Source organism: Embiotoca jacksoni, unplaced genomic scaffold (genome assembly GCF_022577435.1).
Source record: "Embiotoca jacksoni isolate LCO1_2020_lvr unplaced genomic scaffold, fEmbJac1.0.p SCAF_16, whole genome shotgun sequence".
NCBI lineage: Eukaryota > Metazoa > Chordata > Actinopteri > Embiotocidae > Embiotoca > Embiotoca jacksoni.
The window spans coordinates 988,845-1,011,573 of record NW_027185296.1 but is presented as its reverse complement, the minus strand read 5'-3'; the positions used below and the strand labels follow the sequence as shown (position 1 = coordinate 1,011,573).

The window sequence follows — 22,729 nt, the reverse complement described above, 5'->3', positions numbered from 1 at the left end:
AAAAGAAGAAACACAACACTTTCAAGACACCTTAAATTTAACACTTTAAAAAAGGAAAGTTTGCAAAGTGTGGATTGAATTGTGTAATGTTGGTCAGTATTCCTTATCTTTTGATAATCTTTGACAAACAAAAGTGAACAAACAAACAAAACACAAAAGTGGAAAAGCATTTGGCCTCATCTGACCCCTTGGCAGGATTTTTGTGTCTCACCATGACTACATTTCATAGCTGTGCACTTTGTATTGTTGCTTAGAATCTGTTTATACTATAAATATCCAATTTTTGTTTACGGTCACTGAAAATCAGTGGAGATTTTGTACCTATAGTAGATGTGTGCTTAACATTGATCTGAGTTCACATTTAGAAAGAAGAATTTACAACAGTCTGTTCCATAAGACATGATAAGACTAACACCAACATCAACAGCAAGACAAATGTCTGTGATGCTTCCCCACAGGTAAACGTGTGTGTTTAGGGGAGCACCTGGCCAGAATGGAGCTGTTCCTTTTCTTTACATCTCTCCTCCAACACTTCACCTTCTCCCCTGTCCCTGGAGAAATGCCCAGCTTGGAGGGTGTGATGGGCTTCACCTATTCCCCCGAGGAGTTCAGGATGGTAGCTGTACCTCGCTGATGTCATCCCAACCAAACACAGGCATCGATGACCGATATCTCCACATTCTTTTTGAGGCCGCAAAATAAATATGCTTGATCTTGGCAAATGTGGGAATTATTAAAAACCTATCATTTTCAATTAAGCGATGTTGTAGATGTTAGTGCCAAATTTGAAGAAATTCCCTCAAGGCATTTCTGCGATATCAGCATTGATAGGATAGGCGTGAGGTCACATTGACCACTGACCTTGACATTTGTTTACTAAAATCTATTTAGTTCATCCTTAAGTGTAAATGAATGTTCGTATCAAATTTGGAGAAAGTCACCCTAGGTCACAAGGTCACAGTCAGCTTGACCTTTGAACACCAAATTTAACTGGTTCATTGATGTTTTCTGAGAATTGGATTCACTAGCGGGCCAATGAGAGGTGACATTGACTTTGATCAGAAAAGTAATTCCCTCAAGGCATTCCTAAGATGATGCGCTGGCGAGAACGGGGCGGCCGGATGGGAGAGACATGAGCTCAAAGTGAAAGGTTTGAAATTCCAAGTCTTCTTTTCCTTCTTTTAGGCCAAGAAGTATTTTGTCCCAGTTTAAATACATTTCTTTAAGGGGTTCCTGAAATGCTGCGTTTACGAGAATAGGAGGAACAGATGGACAAGCCAAAACACACAGTAATGCCTACGGCCACGGCTGTCACCGACACAGAGGCATAAAAAGTTGATTTGGGATGTATAACCCTGTTCCCAAAATATTTGGGACGCTGTGTAAAATGTAAATAAAAACAATGCGATAATTTAGAAATTGAAAATAGAACAAAGACAATATTTCAAGTGTTGAAATTAGATTTTTTTTTTAATGAAAAATATATGCTCATTTTGAATTTGATACCAGCAACATGTTTCATAAAAGTTGGGACAGGGGCAACAAAAGAATGGAAAAGTTGTGTAATGCAAAATAAACACTTAGTCAAACATCTCACAGCTAATTACGTATAAAAAAAGTATCCAAGAGAGGCAAAGTCTCTCAGCAGTGAAAGTGGGGAGGGGTTCACCAATCAGTGAAAGACTGCATGGGAAAATAGTGCAACCATTTAAGAATAATGTTCCTCAACATAAAATTGCAAAGACATTGGGGATTTCATCATCTACGGCACATGATATCATAAAAACATTCAGCGAATCCGGAAAAATCTCTGCACACAAGGGACAAGGCCGAAAACCAAAATTGAACGGCCTTGATACTCGGGCTCTCAAGCGACACGCCATTAAAAACAACCATGGTTCTGTAGTGGAAATCACTGCATGGGCTCAGGAGCACTTCCGAAAACCAAAAACCCAGTTTGTCACTGCATCCACAAATATAGAAGGAACCATATTTAAATATGTTCCAGAAAAGTCACTGCCCAAGCTCATTTAAAATGGGCAAAATACATGGAGAACAAATTACACCTACCAGCACCTCCAGAGCTTAACAATTAACATATCACCTGTATTTAATTCATATAAAAAACAAAGAGTAAAATCAAGTTGCAGTCTTATGAACTGTTACCAGACTATTTTGTGGGCAGAAAGTCACTGAATAAGCCCATTTCCCAAAATGTCAAACTATTCCCAATGAGCAGTGTATGCTTTCTATGTCATAATCAAATCAATTTATTGGAAAAATGTTTTCTCTTCAAGCCAATTCGATTGACCATTGAAAATGGGCATTATGAAAACAAAACATAAAGACTGAAATTGTGGAAATCAGCTAACCTGGTTATGTCCAAGGGGAACAAAATCCAATCTTGCAACTATTTGACTGGGTACTCATGTTTGTAGTCCTTCAGAGGGTCAGAGCATTGACTGTTTGAGGATTTTCTCAAGCTAAACAATTTTTTGTAATTTTCTTTCATTAATAGTACATGTTATTGATGTATTACAAGATGAATGTAGGGAGCACTGTTTGACTTTGCTGAGAAACATGTTTGCTTCAGGAAAGTTAGTGGTTTAACGTGGTACGGCACAGAGGCGGTAAGGTTTAGGACTACGAATGAAACCCAACTTGAACTCCAGACTGGGCTTCTCTCCAGCAGGGGCCGAGAATGAAAACCTTTGAAGGAGGGAGGTGAAAAACAGGAATAACTCCATCCTGGCCAGCTGTTCTCCGAGACAAACACGCTTACCTGGGAACACACAATACAAGAGATGAGCTTTATTCACACAATTAACAAGATATTCACTGTGATCACAGAATATTACTGCAGCTGTGCAACAAACTAAACATACAATAGAGATCCTGATCCCCTCTCAACTTACCTATTGAATAATGTAATGTTAAAGTAAAAGGTTAATCAAGCAACTGATGGCAAACAATGACAGTAGTATATTTGTTATTTTGCCAGTCCTTAATTAAAACAGTATGTAACTCAGTTTTGAAGGATTATAACAACTGACTAACCTGCAGAAAAAGGAAGGAAGGCCTCTCTCTTCCTAAATTTACCATCCTGATCCAGAAAGTGTTGAGGGTTGAAGGAGTGTGGAGTTTCCCACATCAACTCATCGTGTAGGACAGAGTGCAGCGTAGGCATTATCATGGTGCCCTGAAGAGTTCAATATTGACAGTCTCAGCTTTGAGAACAAATTCACAGTGCAAAACCCCTCAAATGTCAGAGAAAACCCACATGGTTGCGCTGCTGACATGTTGCATCTTTTTTGGTCATGGACAGTAAACCACCTCATTCAGCTAATTGCTTTATTGCCATGCACTTTCTGAAACATTTCAAGGGTCTTTGTTGCCAATTTACAGAGTTTTACACGCTCTGCTCAGGTCCATAGTGAAATCACAGACTTGTCACTCACTGGTTCTTGAGTAACTATGCTGAATTTTGTGCCCTGCATTGTCAGGCATTACCTATGGATTGTGTACCTTGGGGATTGTGTACTTATCCAGTGTGGTGTCCTTGATTGCCATGCGGAACACATTGAGGGGGACGATGTTGGCCATTCTCTGGATCTCATGGATGACTGCATCAGTATAGGGCAGATTTTCTCTGTCGGTAAAGGAGGGCTGTCTGGATGAACCAATCACAGCATCCATCTCAGCCTGGACTCTCTCTGCACACAGTGAAAACAGGAAACAGTGTCAGTCCGTTTACTGTCAGGCATCAGCAGTAAAGCAGGTGCTGTACCGGACTGTTTTGGTAAAGCTTTCGATATATTAGTCGATCTACTTTCCAACCCTCACTTATGGTCTTGAGTTTACGTTAGTGACCAAAAGAATGAGATGTTGAACACAGCAGCTGAAATGAGTTACATTAGGATGGCCAGGCTCAGCCTTAGAAATAGGGTAAAGAGCTCCGTCATCCGGAGGGAGCAAGAGACACTTGGAGTGGAGTCACTGCCTGCATTGAAAGGAGCCAGTTTAGGTGGTTTGAGCATCTGATTAGGAGGCCTCCTTGGTGCTATCAGCTGGAGGTTTTCAGGTCACATCCAACTGGAAGGAACGCTCAGAAGAGATTATATACCTCAACTGTTTTGGAAATGACTCAGGAGCCCCCAGAATGAGCATTGCGGGAGAGAGGGGCATCAGGATTAAATTGCTCAACTTACTGCCGCGGTGACCCGACCTCAATGTACCGATGGATGGAGACGCACATCCCACACACTTACTCTACCACTAAAGGATTGACCAGTGACAGATCCCTGGCAATAAAAACTCATGGCAAGATGCTTACAAAAGATGCAAGCATTGCAGGATTACTCCTACACACATACACAAACCTTGTATGTCAGGGTAGTAGATCATGTACAGCAGCCCCCAGTGTAAAGTGGTGGTAGTAGTTTCAGTTCCAGCACCAAACAGGTCAAGGGTGCAAACACTCAGATTTGTCAGATCAAAACCAGAATCTTTGTCCTCCTTCTATAAGTGACACAAGAGACAGAAGTGAGAATCTGTGAACATATTTCATTGGAAATGCAAAAAAAACAAAGAGAAAAATCTCACCTCTCCCATTTCTATGAGGAAGGCGTCAATGTAGTCTCTTGGTGATGAGGGGTCAAGGTTTTCTCTGTGCTCTTTGATCCTGATTTCTACAAATTCAAATATCTTCTTTATCAGAGCAAATATCTTCCGATGGGAACCAGGTAGCCACTTCATCAGCCCAGGCATTGTGTTGTACAACTACAGAAAAGGAGAATAGTAACCAGATCATCTGACAGTTTGGGAAAAGTTATGACATTTCTATCTTCAACCTTTTACTCAGCCACTTTTATTCACATATGAGCATTTTTTTCAGCAACATCCATATTGGAAACATTGTCTATTGTCATTGTTACAACTTTGTTCTCACTCAGGATCAGGCCATCAACGTCTTCGCTACATAAGAGGTTGAACAGACCATAGAATCTGTAAAAGAATTTGATTTAGCCTCCATGACATTATCCATAGGTTTCCTGATGAGCAGTTTTGAAGCTGATCAAAAAATGGGAAAAGAGGTGATGGGGGAGTGGAGCTGAGGTGGGCCGAATGAAGCAGGTTGCTGAAACCAGCAGTGGAGAGTATGGCTCTGGCTGACAGTCTATGGCGTATGCTCGCAGGCAGCTAGCCAACTGTGACAGCACCCACCCTGCCTTTAGTTATACATAACTTAAATCCTTCATTCACTTTAAATAGATGATTTATATAAAAATTTCACCCCACGCATGGCTGTGAATGGGTAAATTTGCAATAGAAACCACAACTGTTTTAGTACCTAACTGTTAACATGTTTATTTCTGCTGTAAACTTGGGGATTCTAACATGGGGGTCTACAGGAATTGTCTCTCTTTCAGAGCCAGCCTCAAATGGCCATTGGAGCAAAAGACATTTTTGACACTTTCATGTTGTGTTCATTTTTCTGCCCTGGAGGTTCCTGCTTCAGGCAGACATGGAGGGAAACTGCAACTTCACAGGTTGGCAAAGCTTACAACGGCAAGGCAGTAATTCGAGTCATCTGACAAACACTGAGATTTGACCACACAATCTAACTGTATATAAAGTTGTTTTGAAACTAGTCAAAACTCAACCCAAAACCAGTAAAATGCTCTAAATTAATGCAGCAGCAATTTATAGTCTCAGGGGCTGCTTTAGCACATAATTAGTACATTGTATTTTTTGAAATGTCATGGACTTCTTCTACAATAGTGTTTGATTAAGGGTGAATCCCACCCTAAAATGTTTGGATGCTTTACAAAGAAGACTCACCTGTACAGAGAAATCTCCCTGTAAGCGTGTCACCTCATGCATTATCTGAAGAATGGACTGGTACTGCTTGTCAGTGTACTCGAATCGATTACCAAACACCAAACAGCAGATAATGTTGGACACAGCATTGTTTATCAGTGACTGGGTATTAAAAGATTTGCCTGTAAAAGTAAGAGGAATTTTTTTCAAATAAAATCAAACAAAATAATTTAATTCAGACGCTTTACACCATGCATCTTTGGATAAGGTGGACCTCATAACATGTCCTCCTTAAACCAGGTGCACATGTTATAAGGTTCATTATCCAATGCAATAAAGTGTTGGCGCATGCTTCTGTGTTGCAAAGTTAGAGGGAAAGAGAAATGGCATGTCCATGCAATAAACAATAAATAAATATAAAACATATTGAAAACAAACATGTTACAGTAATGTAGTGTGATTGTTTTTGCCTTTCTGATCTGCAAAAGCCTCTGTGAGATATCGGCACTCCTGCTGGATGGATAGCGCCAGGGTCTTTTTTCCCAGACCAAAGTTTCTGAGTGTATGAAGAGCAAATCTCCTCTGCTGCTTCCAAAAATAACCATTTGACATCACAAGACCTTTTGGGAGGACAAAACAGTATTAGACCAGAAGTAATTGGAGTCTGATGCAGTTGATATTACTACAAAGAAATCAGTAACTTTTAAAACAAAATGCAACACACATTACCTTTATTCTCCAAGAGTTTTTCAAAGATTGGTACGTTGGGACGATCTGTGAAGTCTTCCCCTTGTTGGACCAATGCTTCTTTGACAAGCTTGTAGCCATTTAGGACCACAATCCTTCCACCAAAAAGACGAAGGCTGAAAATCTTCCCATACGTCTCTGCAAACTGAACACAGACAGCAGATTGGTGTTTGCAGTGTAACTCTGAGTTGAAAGACTTTCCAAGAAATCCCCCAAAAAACATACTCATCAGCCTGATGCGGGTGACTCATAATGAGTGACAGCTGTTCAAGTAAATTCAATTGGAGGTGAGGTTGGATGTGCACGCCTTGAAGTTTTATCTGTTCGCGAAAAGCTCTGTCAGAAACTGTCCGTTTATACAGTTTTTAGCCATCGTTTTTGATACACATGGAAAATGTTGTCTTTGCCCATACCTTTTAACTGGATAAAGGATTTAAGTCATTGAAGATGAGTGTTAAAAAGATTTTAGGATCTGCAGAACAGTTAGGCCAGAGTCACTTTTGAATCCACTTTTTACCTTGACCATTAGCATAAACAGTACTTCAATGCCATGTGCCAAGACAATGGAGGGCAGCTACCTCAGGTTTACCCCCAGACAAGCTGCAGCCTCACTGTATTTGACACTTGACAATGTTTCCCCTTTGCGTATTGCATTTTATATATATCAATATATATATACTGTATATTGCATACGTCAATGGACTCTTCTCTATACTTGTCCTGCTAGATGTCAATGCTACATTTGACACCATTTACAATAAAAATTAATTACAAAGCCTGCAACATGTGATTAGGGATAAAGAAACAGCACTAGGCAGGTTCAAATCATACCTATTAGATTTAAATTTGTCTGTTGTCAATGATGACTCCACGCAAAAAAAAAGTTATTCATGGAGTTCCACAGGGTTCTCTGTTGGGCCAAATACGTTTCACTTCATACAAGCTTCCCTAAGGCAATAATATTAGGAGACACACCATCCATTTTCATTGTAATGCAGTTGACACCCAACTATATTTATCTCAGAAACCAGATTATACAAATCAGTTCGTTAAACTTCAAGCATGTTTTGAATTTATAAAAGCCTCGATGACCTGTATTTGCCTACTTATAAAATTCAGACAAAAAAGTTATATGGTTTTTAGTCCAAAATGCCTCAGAACCTGCCGTATCTAACCATATTGCTAGTCTAAAAGCTGCTGCAAGGTGGAAAATGTAAGCAGGATCTGAAGCAAAATGCCCCCAAAAATGTAAAGATTAATTTATGAGTTTCCAAACTACAACTTAGACCACATGTTATCACGCTGAATACCTTCATTCTAACATGCCGTCTGCCAGATCGTCTTAATGCCTTGTGCCTGGGCTTTCCAGCGTTCCCTGCCTGTTTGTTTGGCATCATTGTGTTTTTGACCCTGCCTGACTTTTGGACTTTGTCTTAGACTGCCCCACTGCACTTCGTTTGCAAGCCTGGCTTTTCATATACTAGTTCTAAGTAAAGAAACTCAACTTTTGCATGTGGCTCCAAGTCATGTTCTTGGGTCCATTTTAATGAACTGTGACATCAAATAGTTTGGGCTTAAAATGACCTAAACAATGAGTAGATTACTGAAATGGTTTAAACTGTAATGCAGGGAGAAGTGATTTTAAATAGTTTACGTCTATTAGGTCGATTAACTGTCACATTTTCTTGTTAGTGAACATGAGTGCAGTCGGCAGTAATCCTAGACATGTCAGCTAAACAAAGCTACATGATGTAGGGACTTCAATTTTGTGTTACTGAGCCCTTCACTTAACATACAAGTTTTAGTGGGGCACTCCTGTTTAAATAATAGAAAATATATTCGATTCTGTGTAAATTAGGTCTAAAAGTGTGGTTGATAAAAAAAAAATAGCCTACTATGGATGCTGCCTGAACATCTGAAATCTGAAAATCGGGATTTCTCTTTGACATCAAGATGAATTAAAAATGCATAAAGTAATCTACAATGTAATTTTACGTTAAGAAAATGTAATAGTTGTTTAGGAAAAATGTAGAAAATAAATCACATTACTTTCCTAAATTGACTAAGTTTTTAAAGCCACAGAACCCTTATGAACTACTAATCGCCTATTATCTGTACCTCTGTGAACTGCAGGTGAAGTCTATCAGGTTTGATGCGATGGAGGTCACCAATGAAAGGAAGAGCCCACGGTCCGGGAGGAAAGTTTCTCGGCACTCGGTTCTTCAAAACATCAGTAAGCAGCAGAAAAATGCTGAAAAATATTAAAATACTCCTGCCGTCTACCCAATCCAAGCTGAGAACATCGTGTAGTGTCTCCATTTCTTCGCTTAAACTGCTCTACCACGACTAAACAGAGTGCAGTCGGGAACACTCTCAAGCCCTACAGCTTTCTGTTTACCCAAATAGGTACAATTGACTGACCTTCAAAATAAAAGCACTTGTCTGTGTGACCGATGCGTCCTTCAGTGAGGAAATAGTAGTTAACTATAATATTTTACTCAAGTAAAAAATAATATTAGTGTAGACTGCTTTTACAAGTAAATAATCTGTTTCAAGGAAGTCAAATTACAGTTTATACTTAGGCTAGAATATAGGCTTATTTTGTATTACATAAATGTACCTGTTAACTGCTAACTAAAGCTGACAGCCTACAGTATGAGGCTGCCTTAAAGTCCCAGTTCACTGCATGCTCGTTGTTTTTGGTAGTTTGATATAGATTTTAATTTGTTGATGCAGTCGCCCACTAATATGTCTTTAATCCGGATAATTTCTTGGATACTGAGGGCCGGTTCATCAGAGCACATTTGCACCATTTTCAGAAGGTAATTTTTTGTACTTGTGATCAACAATGAGTAGAGCTCACAATTAGAAAGATGCATTTACAGTCTGTTCCATAACAGTTCCACTCTTGGAGCCATGCTAATGTACCGCCTTACCATCATAGCCAGGAAAACGTGGGGTCCTTAATTTCCAAGAAGAATTCCAAATTTTCATTCGTCAGACCACAACATAGTTTTCCACATTGCCCTGGTCCATCTTTAATGATGTTGGGTCCAGAGAAGGCTTTAGCATTTTGGCTCATATTTAAATATGGTTTCTTCTTTTTATGGCATGGTTTTAACCTATATTTATGGATACACTGATGAACTATTTTCACAGTTTCAAAAACAGTGGTTTTCTGAAGTGTTCATGAATCCATACAGTGATTTCCACAACAGATTTAATTTTTATTGCAGTGTTACCCGAGGGCCCAAAGATCATGGCCATCCAATAAGGCCTGGTCCCTTACGTACAGAGATTTCTCCATATGGTACAAGTACCATAGAAGATGAATTACGCAATTTTACGTTGAGGAACATTATTCTTAAATTGTTGAGAGTGGGTTTCTGTGATGCTCTTTTTATAGTCAATCATGTGACTGATCTGTTGCCAGTTAACACAATTAGTTGTGAGATGTTCGACAAAGTGTTTCTTTTAGCATTACACAACTTTTCTTGTCTTTTGTTCTTTGGAGACTTGTTGCTGGCATCAAATTCAAAATGAGCACATATGTTTTTATAAAACAAAATTTCTCAAATTCAAATGTTGTCTTTGTTCTATTTTCAATTAAATAAAGATTAACATAATTTACAAATCATCACATTCTGTTTTATGTACATCTGCACAGTGTCCCAGCTTTTTTTTGAGAAGGGTTTGTGATGGAAAAAAAGATTTGTCTCTTCCTCTTGTTTGCATTGTGGCTCCGGAAAGTCTCTTGTCAAGCAGGCTCTGAAAAGTTTGTTTTGTTTTCTGTCTTATTTGCAAGTGATTATTTTTGTTTTATTTTCCGCATCTAATTGACGACTCCCCTGTGTCCTTATCTTGTGACCTACAACCAACTCAGTATTACCATACGAAAGCAGATACAAAGGGAATGGGGGTGACTGTCAACTGTTTGTCAACTGTATAAAAGCTGCCCTATGGAGGAGTGACGTAGAGCCCTGCTAGAGAACTGCTGGGGGGAGCACTGCTGGACACCTCTCTTTGAGGGTGCATGTAGTTGCTCCTTCTTGCAAGAATAAATGTCCAATGTGTTTGATTTTGAACCAAGCCTCTTGAGTAATGTTTCCAACAGTTTGCACAGCAGACATAAAGCTGGAGGCTTGCTAATTTTCAGAAATACTATTTTAAAAGGTATAAGGTTCAATCTGAAGAAAAAATGAAGATGCTGCTTTTCACATGTAACATTATAGAATTTAATGCTAGATGCATAAAGACAACAAAATATTCTGAAAGCCTTTCAGTACTTCTCTCGCATAAATTGCATACACCACACAGCCTGACAAAAGTATCCAGTTCAATATGAAACTAAACTGCCAATAACAGCGGGTATGATACATATGAATGTAAACACACAACAGTCTGAATGACATGAATGATCAGCGTGTATCAGGCAATCTGCGCAACTGCACAGGGTAAAAAAATATTTTTAGACATGCTTTAAACTTGTATACCCAGGAAGCTTTTTAAAAGCAAAAATTATCAGATCTAGTTAAAGTAAAATACCTGGACATAAAATATTCATATTATTCTGGTTGTAATGTGTGCATTAATAAAATTGTTTTACATGTTCAAATTACTTGTCATTTGTGTTTACATTAGAACATGCATTTGTGTGTACCCAAAACCTATTTTTCTATTCTTTAGATTTGTGATCATTTTGAGTCTAATTTCTCTCCACATGTTTACTGAAAAGCCTTGTGGATGAGAAGGGAAAACTATGTTTTACTCACACTATAGAAGAAAAAAAAAATATGGTAGGTGTTGATGAATTACGAGATGAATGTACTGGAAGATTCAAACAGGTTTGACTGTGCTGAGAAACAGATGTGTTCGCTTTGGAAACGTTATTAGTTTAACGTGGTACGGCGCAGAGGCGGTAAGGTTTAGGACTACGAGCGGCTCCCAACTTGAACTCCAGACTGGGCTGCTCTCCAGCAGGGGCTGAGAATGAAAACCTCTGAAGGAGGGAGGTGAAAAACAGGAATAACTCCATCCTGGCCAGCTGTTCTCCGAGACAAACACGCTTACCTGAGAACACACAAATCAACAGATGAGTTTTATTCACACAATTTACCAGATATTAACACAGAATATTACTGCAGCTCTGCAACAAACTAAAGATATGAGACTTGCTTACTGAACAATGTAAATAATGATATCACAAATAGTTACTCAGGTCCTTAATTAAAACAGCCTTTAATTGAGTTTTGAAGGATTATAGCTTCAGACTAACCTGCAGAAAAAGGAAGGAAGGCCTCTCTCTTCCTAAATTTACCATCCTGATCCAGAAAGTGTTGAGGGTTGAAGGAGTGTGGAGTTTCCCACATCGACTCATCATGTAGAACAGAGTGCAGCGTAGGCATTATCATGGTGCCCTGACGAAATACCATTAATTAAAAGAGTCAGTTTTGTTATGGTTATACATAGATTAAATGTCTCTTTAAAGTTCATTCCTGAACTTTGAAAGAGTTAATAAAAAAATCCTACTAAATTAAAATATTATTCTAAAATATAAGTCTTAATTGACCATTTTTGACAACCCCTCCAAATAAAATCAAGTTCTGGTTAACATGTCCCTGAAGTGTGTTTAAATGCTAGACGGCATCGTGAGCAAAACAAGCGGTCAACACCGTGACTGAGCATTTCCACTTTGAAACTGCATGTCATGTTGCAGAAAAGGACATGGATGTGAACATTATGATGGGATATGAAAAAGTTAAGAGACGGCTAATGTTTTATGCGAACGGTGTACAGCACCAGGACGTGCACGGATCAGGGGGAAGCTTTAACATTAATGAGTGAGTACTCCAAGTTATGTTGCTTCAACATCAGCACCTGACAAAAAAGCTTGTGATCACTAATATGGTGCATCTGTTATTTTACCGTGGACCTGCACTTGAACAGAGAGCAAATATCTAATTTTTAGGTCAAATGTGAGTAAACAGAGAAAAGTCGCAGGGAGCCAAATCCAGCGAGTAGGGGAATTGGGGAGCAACAATTGTGTTGTTGCAGGCAAGAAAGTTTCACATTTTCAGCGCGCTCTGGGCAGGTGTGCTGTCATGGACAACCCAAATGCCATACTGCCATTTGCACCAATTTTTTTTTTCCTTCAGCTACCCCAGAATGCTACTCAAAACATCTCATCCAGATTATTGTTTCATTGTCATAGATTTTCAAAGAATTATTTCAAGGGTTCATTTCCTGAGTTTGACACAAAATTTGCTTTCTTGAAGCACTGATGATGTATCACCTATCAGGTAATTCCTGACTTGACACTCACTGGTACTTGAGCATCTATGCACAATTTTTGTGTTCTGCATTGTCAAACATTACCTGTGGATTGTGTACCTTGGGGATTGTGTACTTATCCAGTGTGGTGTCCTTGATTGCCATGTGGAGCAAATTGAGCGGGAGGATGTTGGCCATTCTCTGCATCTCATGGATGACTGCATCAGCATAGGGCATGTTTTCTCTGTCAGTCAGAGAGGGCGTTCTGGATGAACCAATCACAGCATCTATCTCAGCCTGGACTCTCTCTGCACACAGTGAAAACAGGAGACAATTTCAGTTTGTGTACTGTGTAAGACTGACGAGAAATTGCAGACAGTCCGGCAGCGGTAAAGCAGTAGGGCATGGCAGGTTACTCCTACACACATACACAAACCTTGTATGTCAGGGTAGTAGATCATATACAGCAGCCCCCAGTGTAAAGTGGTGGTAGTAGTTTCAGTTCCAGCACCAAACAGGTCAAGGGTACAAAAACTCAGATTTGTCAGATCAAAACCAGAATCTTTGTCCTCCTTCTATAAGTGACACAAAAGACAGAAGTGAGAATCCGTGAACATATTTCATTAGAAATGCAAAAAGAACAAACACAAAAATCTCACCTCTCCCATTTCTATGAGGAAGGCATCGATGTAGTCTCTTGGTGATGAGGGGTCAAGGTTTTCTCTGTGCTCTTTGATCCTGATTTCTACGAAATCAAGTATACTCTGTAGGAGAGTGAATATCTTCTGATGGGAACCAGGCAGCCACTTCATCAGCCAGGGCATTGTGTTGTACAACTACAGAGATGGAAGATTGTAACCAAATCAGCTGACAGTCAGGAAATGGTAGTGACATTTCTATCTCGATTTATCATATTTCAATGGATGAAGATATATTATATTCACAAGATTTCAATTTCAGAGCTGTATCACTGTATGTAACTGTGGTCCACTTATGACCTTTTCAAAAAATTGGTATCCAGTTGGAAGCCCGTTAAATGTTCGCAATTCCTCAAAAGAGATCAAATAAATCCAATTAAACTCAAGCAAACTGTTAGTGGCCCAAAGAGGTTAACTTGTACAATATTTCACAAAAAGATTGGAGAACTGCTTTTGAGGTACTTGGTTTTTATGACTCCGTACATAAATTAGTTCGTAATGAGTACTTTTATCTTTTATACTCTAAGTAGTGTGTTTATGGATGAATTCTAATCTAAATAAGATTATTGGATGTTGCATCTGATTAACAAAGAAGACTCACCTGCACTGACCAATTTGCCTGCAAGCGTACCACCTCATTGAAGTTCTGAAGAATGGACTGGTACTGCTTGTCAGTGTACTCAAATCGATTCCCAAACACCAAACAGCAGATAATGTTGGACACAGCATTGTTTACCAGTGGCTGAGCATTAAAAGGTTTTCCTGTGAACGAAAGGTGCACATGTTACAAGGTTCATTATCCAATGCACTAAAGTGTTGGTGCATGCTTCTGTGTTGCACAGTTGGAGGGGGGGGGGGGATGGCATGTCCATGCAATAAACAATAAATAAATATAAAACATATTGAAAACAAACATGTTACAGTAATGTAGTGTGATTGTTTTTGCCTTTCTGATCTGCAAAAGCCTCCATGAGATATTGGCACTCCTGCTGGACAGATAGCACCAGGGTCTGTTTTCCCAGACCAAAGTTTCTGAGTGTATGAAGAGCAAATCTCCTCTGCTGCTTCCAAGGATAACCATTTGACATCACAATACCTTTTGGGAGGACAAAACAGTATTAGACCAGAAGCAATTGGAGTCTGATGCAGCTAACACCATCAAGCAACTTTAGAAAAAAAATTCAACAAACATCACCATTTACAGCTCCAAGAAATTCTTGAAAAAGTGGTATGGTGGGACGACCTGAGAAGTCTTCTCCTTGTTGGACCAGGGCTTCTTTGACATGCTTGTAACCATTAATAACCACAATCCTTCCACCAAAAAGACGAAGGCTGAATATGTGTCCGTACTTCTCTGCAAACTTAACACAGACAGCAGATTGGAGTTGTTATTGGTGTTGTGGTACAACATTGACATACTTTCTGAAGAATCCGATAAAAAAAAAAAAACCATATTCATCAGCCTGATACGAGTGACTCATATTGGGAGACAGCTATGGTTGAAATGGAGGTGAGGTGATATGTGCATTTGTTTGTGTTTCATCTGGTAACCAAAAGATCTGTAAATTTCTTTAATTTTATCCAGGTTTTAGAAATGTTTTACAATGCAGTTTTGTAAAATGTTAGTTGTCTTTCTCTATTTCTTTTAACTGGAAAAAGTCATTAGACGCTGATTTTAGGTTGTTTCACGATATGCGTTGGGCCAGACTCACTTTTATACCGGCTTTTTACCATCTTTCTTTAACTTGGTTTTAACAAGGCCAAGACTGTTTACTTCAATGCCCTGTGCCAAGACAATGGAGGGCAGCTACCTCAACTTTACTTCCACACAAGTTGATTATATGGTTGATAGTGCAGCAGCTTCACTGCATACGACATTTGACATTGTAGCCCCTCTGAAAAAGAAATTAATAATTTAGTAGAGGCTAGCCCTATGGTACGATTGTGAAATACTCGCTTTAAAACAGACATTGCGATAGCTGGAAAGGAAGTGTTCCTTCACTAATTTAGAATAAGTTCACCTAGCCTGAAAAAACGTATAAAAAAATCACTATGTAGTGCCAGGAAATCATATTTGTCATGACAAAAAGGCATAGCTCTATCTAGCCTTTTATTTCTTTCGCTCTCAGTAGTCATGACTTTATGAATGTCTGTACAAATACATTTGTAACTACTGAAAAAGAATTAAGCCCGTCCTTCCTTCAGTGCAGTATTTGACACTATTGACCACAACATTTCATTACAGAGACTGGAACATGTCATTGGATTTAAGAGGAGCTAAACTAGGCTGGTTCAAATCATATCTATCAGGTAGATTGAAATGTACTATTTCAGTGAAAACTCTTTCATGCAAAATAAAAGTTAGTCGTAGCGTTCCACAGTGTTCTGTACTCGGTCCGATACTTTTCATTTTATACAGCTTACCTTAGGCAATACTATTATAAGCACAACATTAATTTTCATTGTTATACAGACAACACCCAGTTATATTTATCTATGAAGCCAGATAAAACAAATAAGTTAAGGAAACTTCGAGCATGGATGATCTGTTACTGTCTGCTTCTAAATTTAGACAAAACTGAAGTTATTGTATTAGTCCCTAAACACCTCTCTCTACAAAAACACAGTTACTCTGGATGGCATTGCCTTGGCCTCCAGTACTACTGTGTTGTGTGTGTTATTTTTAACGAGGACATGTCCTTTACTTACACACAAATCAAACCTGTTGGACTGCTTCTGCTTTTCTTCTTCTGACCATTTTCTATCAAAATCAGGAAAATCCTGTCTCAGCAAGATGCTGAGAAATCAAACCATATAGGCTACATAATGTTAACTTCCTTGAGTGCAGAACTGATGGGATTCAGTAAGAGGCATCATTTTTTATTTAATGATTGATTCTGGTATAAACTAGATTCTCCCTGTTGTCTTGACTAATGGCTGCTTGCATATGTAATCTCTAAACACACAGTTAGGACTTCATCTGAAATTGTTTTTATTACTGGTTGATTTGCTGGTTTTTATTCTTGATTGATTGATTTTTATTTTAAATGACATGAAATTGCCATGGTTAATCTGTTTTGAAAAAAAGAAAAGAAAATCACTTTACTGATGTTTTAGGAATGTTTTTAAGCCTCCGAAACTACTCCTACTGATCGTTTTATCTGTACCTCTGTGAACTGCAGGTGAAGTCTGTTAGGGTTGATGCGATGGAGGTCACCAATGAAAGGAAGAGCCCACGGTCCAGGAGGAAAGTTTCTCGGCACTCTGTTCTTCAAAACATCAGTCAACAGCAGAAAAACGCAGAAAAATATTAAAATACTCCAGCCGTCTATCCACTCCAAGCCGAGAACATCGTATATCGTCTCCATGTCTTCGCTTAAACTGCTCCCCAACGACTACATGAAGCGCAGTAGCCTTGCCTCCTTCCCGTAAACGTTGTTCTCAGTGTTTTGAACCAAGTCAGCATATCAAAGTAACCGAAACTTCAAAATAAAAGCACGCGTGTGCGGGCCTTTATATGTGCGTTCTTCATTGACGAAGGAGTGTAAAAAAAAAAGTAATGTCTTAGGGTAGGACACTGTTATAATGAAGCTGTCCTGCACCATTAGTTGATTTTGTTGTCATGTTTTGTGGGGAGAAACCTGTTTCAAAATCTATTTTTGAGAACTTAATTTTTGTTTTGTTTTAACTGTGCTCACGTAATTATTATTCCCGATAAAGATGTTTCTGGTTCCCCAGAAATAATTAATCCAACTATACTCCTGAAGGGTAAGGATTGTGTTGATTGTGTTTATACATGCCATTACGTTTTTAATCTTATTTTGCTAACTACATCTTTGATTCGGTAATCACAAAAAAGATATTCAATCAAAATTATTATCAAGACCTCCATGTGTCCTTAGAATGCAGAGCTCATGTTAGAAGTCCATTTTGTTTATCTCTTCAGAGGTCCCAAGAGGACGTGTTATGTAACACTGTAACTGGCCCCTTCCACTACCTCCCTGCATTCCTCTTCCACATAATGAAACACACCATCATCCTGTCTGCAGGATCAAACTTGGTCTCTTTTTGAAATTCTTCCATCATGATTTTTCTATCACTTTTTGAGCGTGTGGACTTTACTGGTTGGTTGTTGTTCGGTTTTGTGTTACTGCTTTTGATTGATGTGGTAAGAAACTGGAGACCTCACAACTTTCCACCTGGACCCTTGGCTGTGCCTTTTATAGGAAATGTCTTCACTGGTGTTGACTTCAAAACAATGGACAAGGTGAGGTGAATAGTTACAATACGTGCATGCATTTGTTTCCCGAGAGCAGAGTTAGGAGGCATAGAGCAGATGCTTAATATGCACAAGCAATTTGCGTCACTGTCATCATGCACGAGGAATAATCGCTTTAGCAATTCTTTTTGTTTTGTTTTACATTTTCATAAGTCAACATCAACAGACAAACCACATCACAATCAGAGGGCAGCATAGAGTATTATTATTATTATTATTATTATTATTATTATTATTATTATTATTATTATTATTATTATTATTATTATTATTATTATTATTACTACAAAGATCAACCATTTATAGCTGTGGTTTCAATGAAGATTCAGCTACTTAAAAATTAGTTTTTGTTACTTAAGTGTTGATGTTACTGTCCTCTTCTTCAAAGCATTTAAGCATTTTAACTCTTCAAAGCATCAAAGCACAAAAATGTACTTCATTCTTATAAAAATACAAAAGTCTTTGTGAATGATTTCCTCTCCTGAAAAACAAATGTCTTTTTAAATGCAGCTGGCTCAGGAGTACGGTCCTGTGTTCAGCTTGAGGAGAGGCAGTGAGAGGATGGTGCTTATTTCAGGATACAAGATGGTCAAAGAGGCTCTTGTCAACCAGCTGGACAGCTTTGTTGATCGACCTGTTCTCCCTCTCTTCCATGTTATCTTCAAGGGCATTGGTGAGTAGGTGAACGAGTGTATGAGAGCCTGAATGTACACAAATATATTTTACTGTCTCAAGGTTCTTCTCCAGGGCAAAAATAAAACTCTTTGATCTGTATTGAAGGATTTATCTTAAAATGCATATAGTATGGATATTCTAGCTTCTACAATCTGACTTCTCCCCTTCTCGCAGGGACACACCTAACTCAGCACAGAAGATCGTAGGTAGTGACAAGAGCTGTTTTATTTTTAAAGAATGAGGGCATGAGAGAGTTCTTAAACATGTAAAAATGCAGCAGAGACTGTTTTGTTAATAACTGTATATGATATTCTCACAGGTGTCGTTATGAGCAATGGTTACCTGTGGAAGAAGCAGAGGAAGTTTGCCAACACTCACCTGCGTTACTTCGGAGAGGGCCAGAAGTCTCTGGAAAAATCTATTCAAGTGGAGAGCAACTTCCTCTGTGACGCTTTCAAAGAGGAACAAGGTGAGTAGATTATAGGAATTCATTTGACTCAAGTTTATTTGACTAATATCATTTACAATTGATATTGACTTGATCACTGACTTGAATCTAATTGAACACATTCTCAGGAAGACCATTCAACCCCCACTACACCATAACAAATGGAGTTAGTAACATCATTGCCTCTGTGCTCTTTGGACATCGCTTTGAATACAGTGATGAAAGCTTTCGTAAGTTCCTGGAGTTGGACAATGATGTTATTCTGCTTGCTGGCTCAGCTCGGGCTCAGGTAATTCCTGCCTACAATATTATTTTGTATGAAAAAACAACAACTGTATTGCTGGTCTATCAGTGACCTGAAACTATTTACCGTCATCAGCTGTATGATGCCTTCCCTGGACTGCTGAAGCACCTGCCAGGACCTCACCAGATTGTCCATGCCAACTACGGGAAGATCTTGAATTTCTTGAAGAAGGAAATAGAAAAGCACCAGGAGGAGTGGAATCCCAATGACCCTCGTGATTATATCGACGTATACCTGGGAGAGATGGAGAGGGTAAGATAATAAAATGTTTTCATTAAAGCTCTCAAATTCTATTAGTCGGTAAATTCACTGATTTATAAGTTTGTCTTAAAACAATAGACATGTCACAATGCAGAGCAACCTTGCTAGCATTAATAATTTATTTCCTCTTACATATAGAAAAAAGAAGATCCCCAGGCGGGTTTCAACACTGAAACACTGCTGGTTTGCATCCTCGACCTTATGGAGGCTGGGACAGAAACAACTGCCACCACTTTGCGCTGGGCCCTTGTATTCATGATGAACTACCCAGATATACAGAGTTTGTATCTTATTAATCCCATTAAACATTGGAGTTGTCCAATGAAGGTGACAAATGGTTTTAGTTCAACCATAATGGTCATGATTAGCTGCCTGCTAAAACGGTTACTCTGCTTCCTCTCTCAGAGAAAGTCCAGGCAGAGATAGACAGTGTGATCGGACAGTCTCGTCAGCCCACGATGGCCGACAGACCCAACATGCCTTACACTGATGCCGTCATCCATGAGATCCAAAGGTTGGGAAACATTGCTCCGATGGGATTCCCCAAAATGGCCAGTAAAGACACCACTCTGGGAAGATACTTCATTCCCAAGGTGAGATTCACCTCAGGGGTGGAAGTCAAGAATGTCTTCAAATTATTTATACACACCTGATATCATAAACAAGTCATTACTCCGTTCCCAGGGCACAGCTGTTACTATGATCCTTGCGTCTGTGCTGTTTGATAAGAATGAGTGGGCGACTCCAGATGTCTTCAATCCTGAGCATTTCTTGGATTCAGACGGCCAGTTCCTCAGAAGAGAGGCCTTCCTACCATTTTCAGCAGGTCTTTCTTTCATTTTTAAGCCTGTGATCAACAATATTTAAAGAAGAATTTACCACAGTCTGTTCCATACAAACCATAAGGCTGCCACCATCATGGATGACAACAGGACAAATGTCTGTGATGCTTCCCCACAGGTAAACGTGTGTGTTTAGGGGAGCACCTGGCCAGAATGGAGCTGTTCCTTTTCTTTACATCTCTCCTCCAACACTTCACCTTCTCCCCTGTCCCTGGAGAAATGCCCAGCTTGGAGGGTGTGATGGGCTTCACCTATTCCCCCGAGGAGTTCAGGATGGTAGCTGTACCTCGCTGATGTCATCCCAACCAAACAAAGACATCGATGAGCGACATCTCCATATTAAGACTCCTTATCTTCAGTGAAACAACATGGTGACCACATAACCAACTTGCAACTGAGAAATACTTCACATTATACAAGATATGAACATTTTACAGACGCAAAAACACCAGTGCGAGAGGACTTAATATGTTCTGTGAATTTTGAATCTGTCAATCGCTCACAGTTGGCGATGCATTTTCCCTCCATGATAAAAAAAAAGAAGACATTAATAGTTAATCATTCCAAGTTATCTAGAAAAAGATTAGCCATTTGATTTACAGATATGGTATATTATTAATTTCTAGAGCTAACACTGACTAGGTGAAAGTATGACTTGCTTTGCAAAAAAAAATACTTCTAGGAAAGGCTGCTTTTGCATCCTGCACAGTTTGAGGAATAGTTGTTTGGGAAATCTCAGGCACCCTCAGTGAAAGAAGAGTAGAGTCCAAAAAATGTCATGAGTACATTTAAATTGAGTAAATTTTATATTGTTAAATGAAAAATAAATTATGTTGCATATACAACCTCATTTCCCAAAAAGTTGGGACATTGTAAAATGTACATAAAAAGAGTGTGATGATTTGCAAATCAAGTAAACCCATAATGAATTGAAAATAGAATGTAGACAACATATAAAATGCTCAAACTGAGAATTTGTACTGTTCTTTTACTGTTTTTGCACATCACCACATATTTTCATCTCAAGTCATGCCTTGGTCATTTGACTATTAACATGGAGACAAAAGATGAAGCACAATTACAAGATAGCATTAAAATAAAAACATTGAAATTTATTGAATTGTGTAATATTACTAAATATGTCCTACTTTTGATAATCTTTGACAAACAAAAGTGATTCCAGTGGAAGAACATTTGGTTTAATTTGAACCCACACGGAGATTTTTCCGCCCACTCACCATGACAAGACATTTCTCAGCGTTGCACTTTGTATTGTTGATTAGAGTCTGTTTGTACTATGAACATTTGTTTACAGTCATTGAAAAACAGCGAAGATTTTGCACTGTGTGATCATATTGGGAAACTGACAGCATTCTTGCTCATGAGTGATTGCCATAATATTACTTGCTTACATAAGGTGTCATCTTACACAACACAATTGAGGTCTTGGTTGTACCATTAATTAAAAGAGTCAATTTTGTTATGGTTATACATAGACTAAATGTATCTTTAAAGTTCATTCCTGAACTTTGAAAGAGTTAATAAAAAAATCATACTAAATTAAAATATTATTCTAAAATATAAATCTTAATTGACCATTTTTGACAACCCCTCCAAATAAAATCAAATTCTCGTTAACATGTCCCTGAAGTGTGTTTAAATGCTAGACGGCATCGTGAGCAAAACAAGCGGTCAACACCATGACTGAGCATTTCCACTTTGAAACTGCATGTCATGTTGCAGAAAAGGACATGGATGTGAACATTATGATGGGATATGAAAAAGTTAAGAGACGGTTAATGTTTTATGCGAACGGTGTACAGCACCAGGACGTGCACGGATCAGGGGGAAGCTTTAATATTAATGAGTGAGTACTCCAAGTTATGTTGCTTCAACATCAGCACCTGACAAAAAAGCTTGTGATCACTAATATGGTGCATCTGTTATTTTACCGTGGACCTGCACTTGAACAGAGAGCGAATATCTAATTTTTAGGTCAAATGTGAGTAAACAGAGAAAAGTCGCAGGGAGCCAAATCCAGCGAGTAGGGGAATTGGGGAGCAACAATTGTGTTGTTGCAGGCAAGAAAGTTTCACATTTTCAGCGCGCTCTGGGCAGGCGTGCTGTCATGGACAACCCAAATGCCATACTGCCATTTGCACCAATTTTTTTCCTTCAGCTACCCCAGAATGCTACTCAAAACATCTCATCCAGATTATTGTTTCATTGTCATAGATTTTCAAAGAATTATTTCAAGGGTTCATTTCCTGAGTTTGACACAAAATTTGCTTTCTTGAAGCACTGATGATGTATCACCTATCAGGTAATTCCTGACTTGACACTCACTGGTACTTGAGCATCTGTGCACAATTTTTGTGTTCTGCA

At 38.8% G+C, this 22,729-nt stretch overlaps 3 protein-coding genes across 3 annotated transcripts; 1 reads left to right on the top strand and 2 right to left on the bottom strand.

Annotated features, from left to right (window-relative positions):
* Positions 1–1,451: 1,451 nt before the first annotated feature.
* LOC138198598 (cytochrome P450 2J4-like) lies at positions 1,452–8,886 on the bottom strand. The gene is made up of 9 exons (XM_069150079.1): positions 8,686–8,886; positions 6,550–6,712; positions 6,291–6,440; positions 5,842–6,002; positions 4,603–4,779; positions 4,380–4,518; positions 3,526–3,713; positions 3,058–3,199; positions 1,452–2,782 (listed from the first exon to the last, which is right to left on the bottom strand). The coding sequence occupies exons 1-9, from the start codon at positions 8,884–8,886 to the stop codon at positions 2,607–2,609; spliced, it is 1,497 nt and encodes a 498-aa protein (XP_069006180.1). The 3' UTR covers positions 1,452–2,606.
* A 1,902-nt stretch (positions 8,887–10,788) lies between these two features.
* On the bottom strand, positions 10,789–16,939 carry LOC138198597 (cytochrome P450 2J4-like). Its single transcript, XM_069150078.1, has 9 exons — positions 16,703–16,939; positions 14,731–14,896; positions 14,482–14,631; positions 14,137–14,297; positions 13,497–13,673; positions 13,274–13,412; positions 12,958–13,145; positions 11,843–11,984; positions 10,789–11,637 (listed from the first exon to the last, which is right to left on the bottom strand). Exons 1-9 carry the CDS (start codon positions 16,901–16,903, stop codon positions 11,462–11,464), a joined length of 1,500 nt encoding a protein of 499 aa, XP_069006179.1. The 5' UTR covers positions 16,904–16,939; the 3' UTR covers positions 10,789–11,461.
* A 622-nt stretch (positions 16,940–17,561) lies between these two features.
* Positions 17,562–21,459, top strand: LOC138198599 (cytochrome P450 2J2-like). The gene is made up of 9 exons (XM_069150080.1): positions 17,562–17,802; positions 18,325–18,487; positions 18,809–18,958; positions 19,066–19,226; positions 19,317–19,493; positions 19,641–19,782; positions 19,908–20,095; positions 20,187–20,328; positions 20,463–21,459. The coding sequence occupies exons 1-9, from the start codon at positions 17,620–17,622 to the stop codon at positions 20,636–20,638; spliced, it is 1,482 nt and encodes a 493-aa protein (XP_069006181.1). The 5' UTR covers positions 17,562–17,619; the 3' UTR covers positions 20,639–21,459.
* The last annotated feature ends 1,270 nt before the right edge of the window (positions 21,460–22,729 follow it).

Coding starts and splice junctions, on each gene's coding strand:
- LOC138198598 (XM_069150079.1), bottom strand. CDS start 8,886: ATGGAGACACTACACGATGTTCTCAGCTTGGATTGGGTAGACGGCAGG. Junction 6,713..8,685: donor TTCACCTGCAGTTCACAGAG/GTACAGATAATA, acceptor GTCTGTGTTCAG/TTTGCAGAGACGTATGGGAA. Junction 6,441..6,549: donor AAAACTCTTGGAGAATAAAG/GTAATGTGTGTT, acceptor TCCTCCCAAAAG/GTCTTGTGATGTCAAATGGT.
- LOC138198597 (XM_069150078.1), bottom strand. CDS start 16,903: ATGGAGACGATATACGATGTTCTCGGCTTGGAGTGGATAGACGGCTGG. Junction 14,897..16,702: donor TTCACCTGCAGTTCACAGAG/GTACAGATAAAA, acceptor GTCTGTGTTAAG/TTTGCAGAGAAGTACGGACA. Junction 13,674..14,136: donor AGGCAAATTGGTCAGTGCAG/GTGAGTCTTCTT, acceptor CCATCTCTGTAG/TTGTACAACACAATGCCCTG.
- LOC138198599 (XM_069150080.1), top strand. CDS start 17,620: ATGATTTTTCTATCACTTTTTGAGCGTGTGGACTTTACTGGTTGGTTG. Junction 17,803..18,324: donor ACTTCAAAACAATGGACAAG/GTGAGGTGAATA, acceptor TTTTAAATGCAG/CTGGCTCAGGAGTACGGTCC. Junction 18,959..19,065: donor CGCTTTCAAAGAGGAACAAG/GTGAGTAGATTA, acceptor ACACATTCTCAG/GAAGACCATTCAACCCCCAC.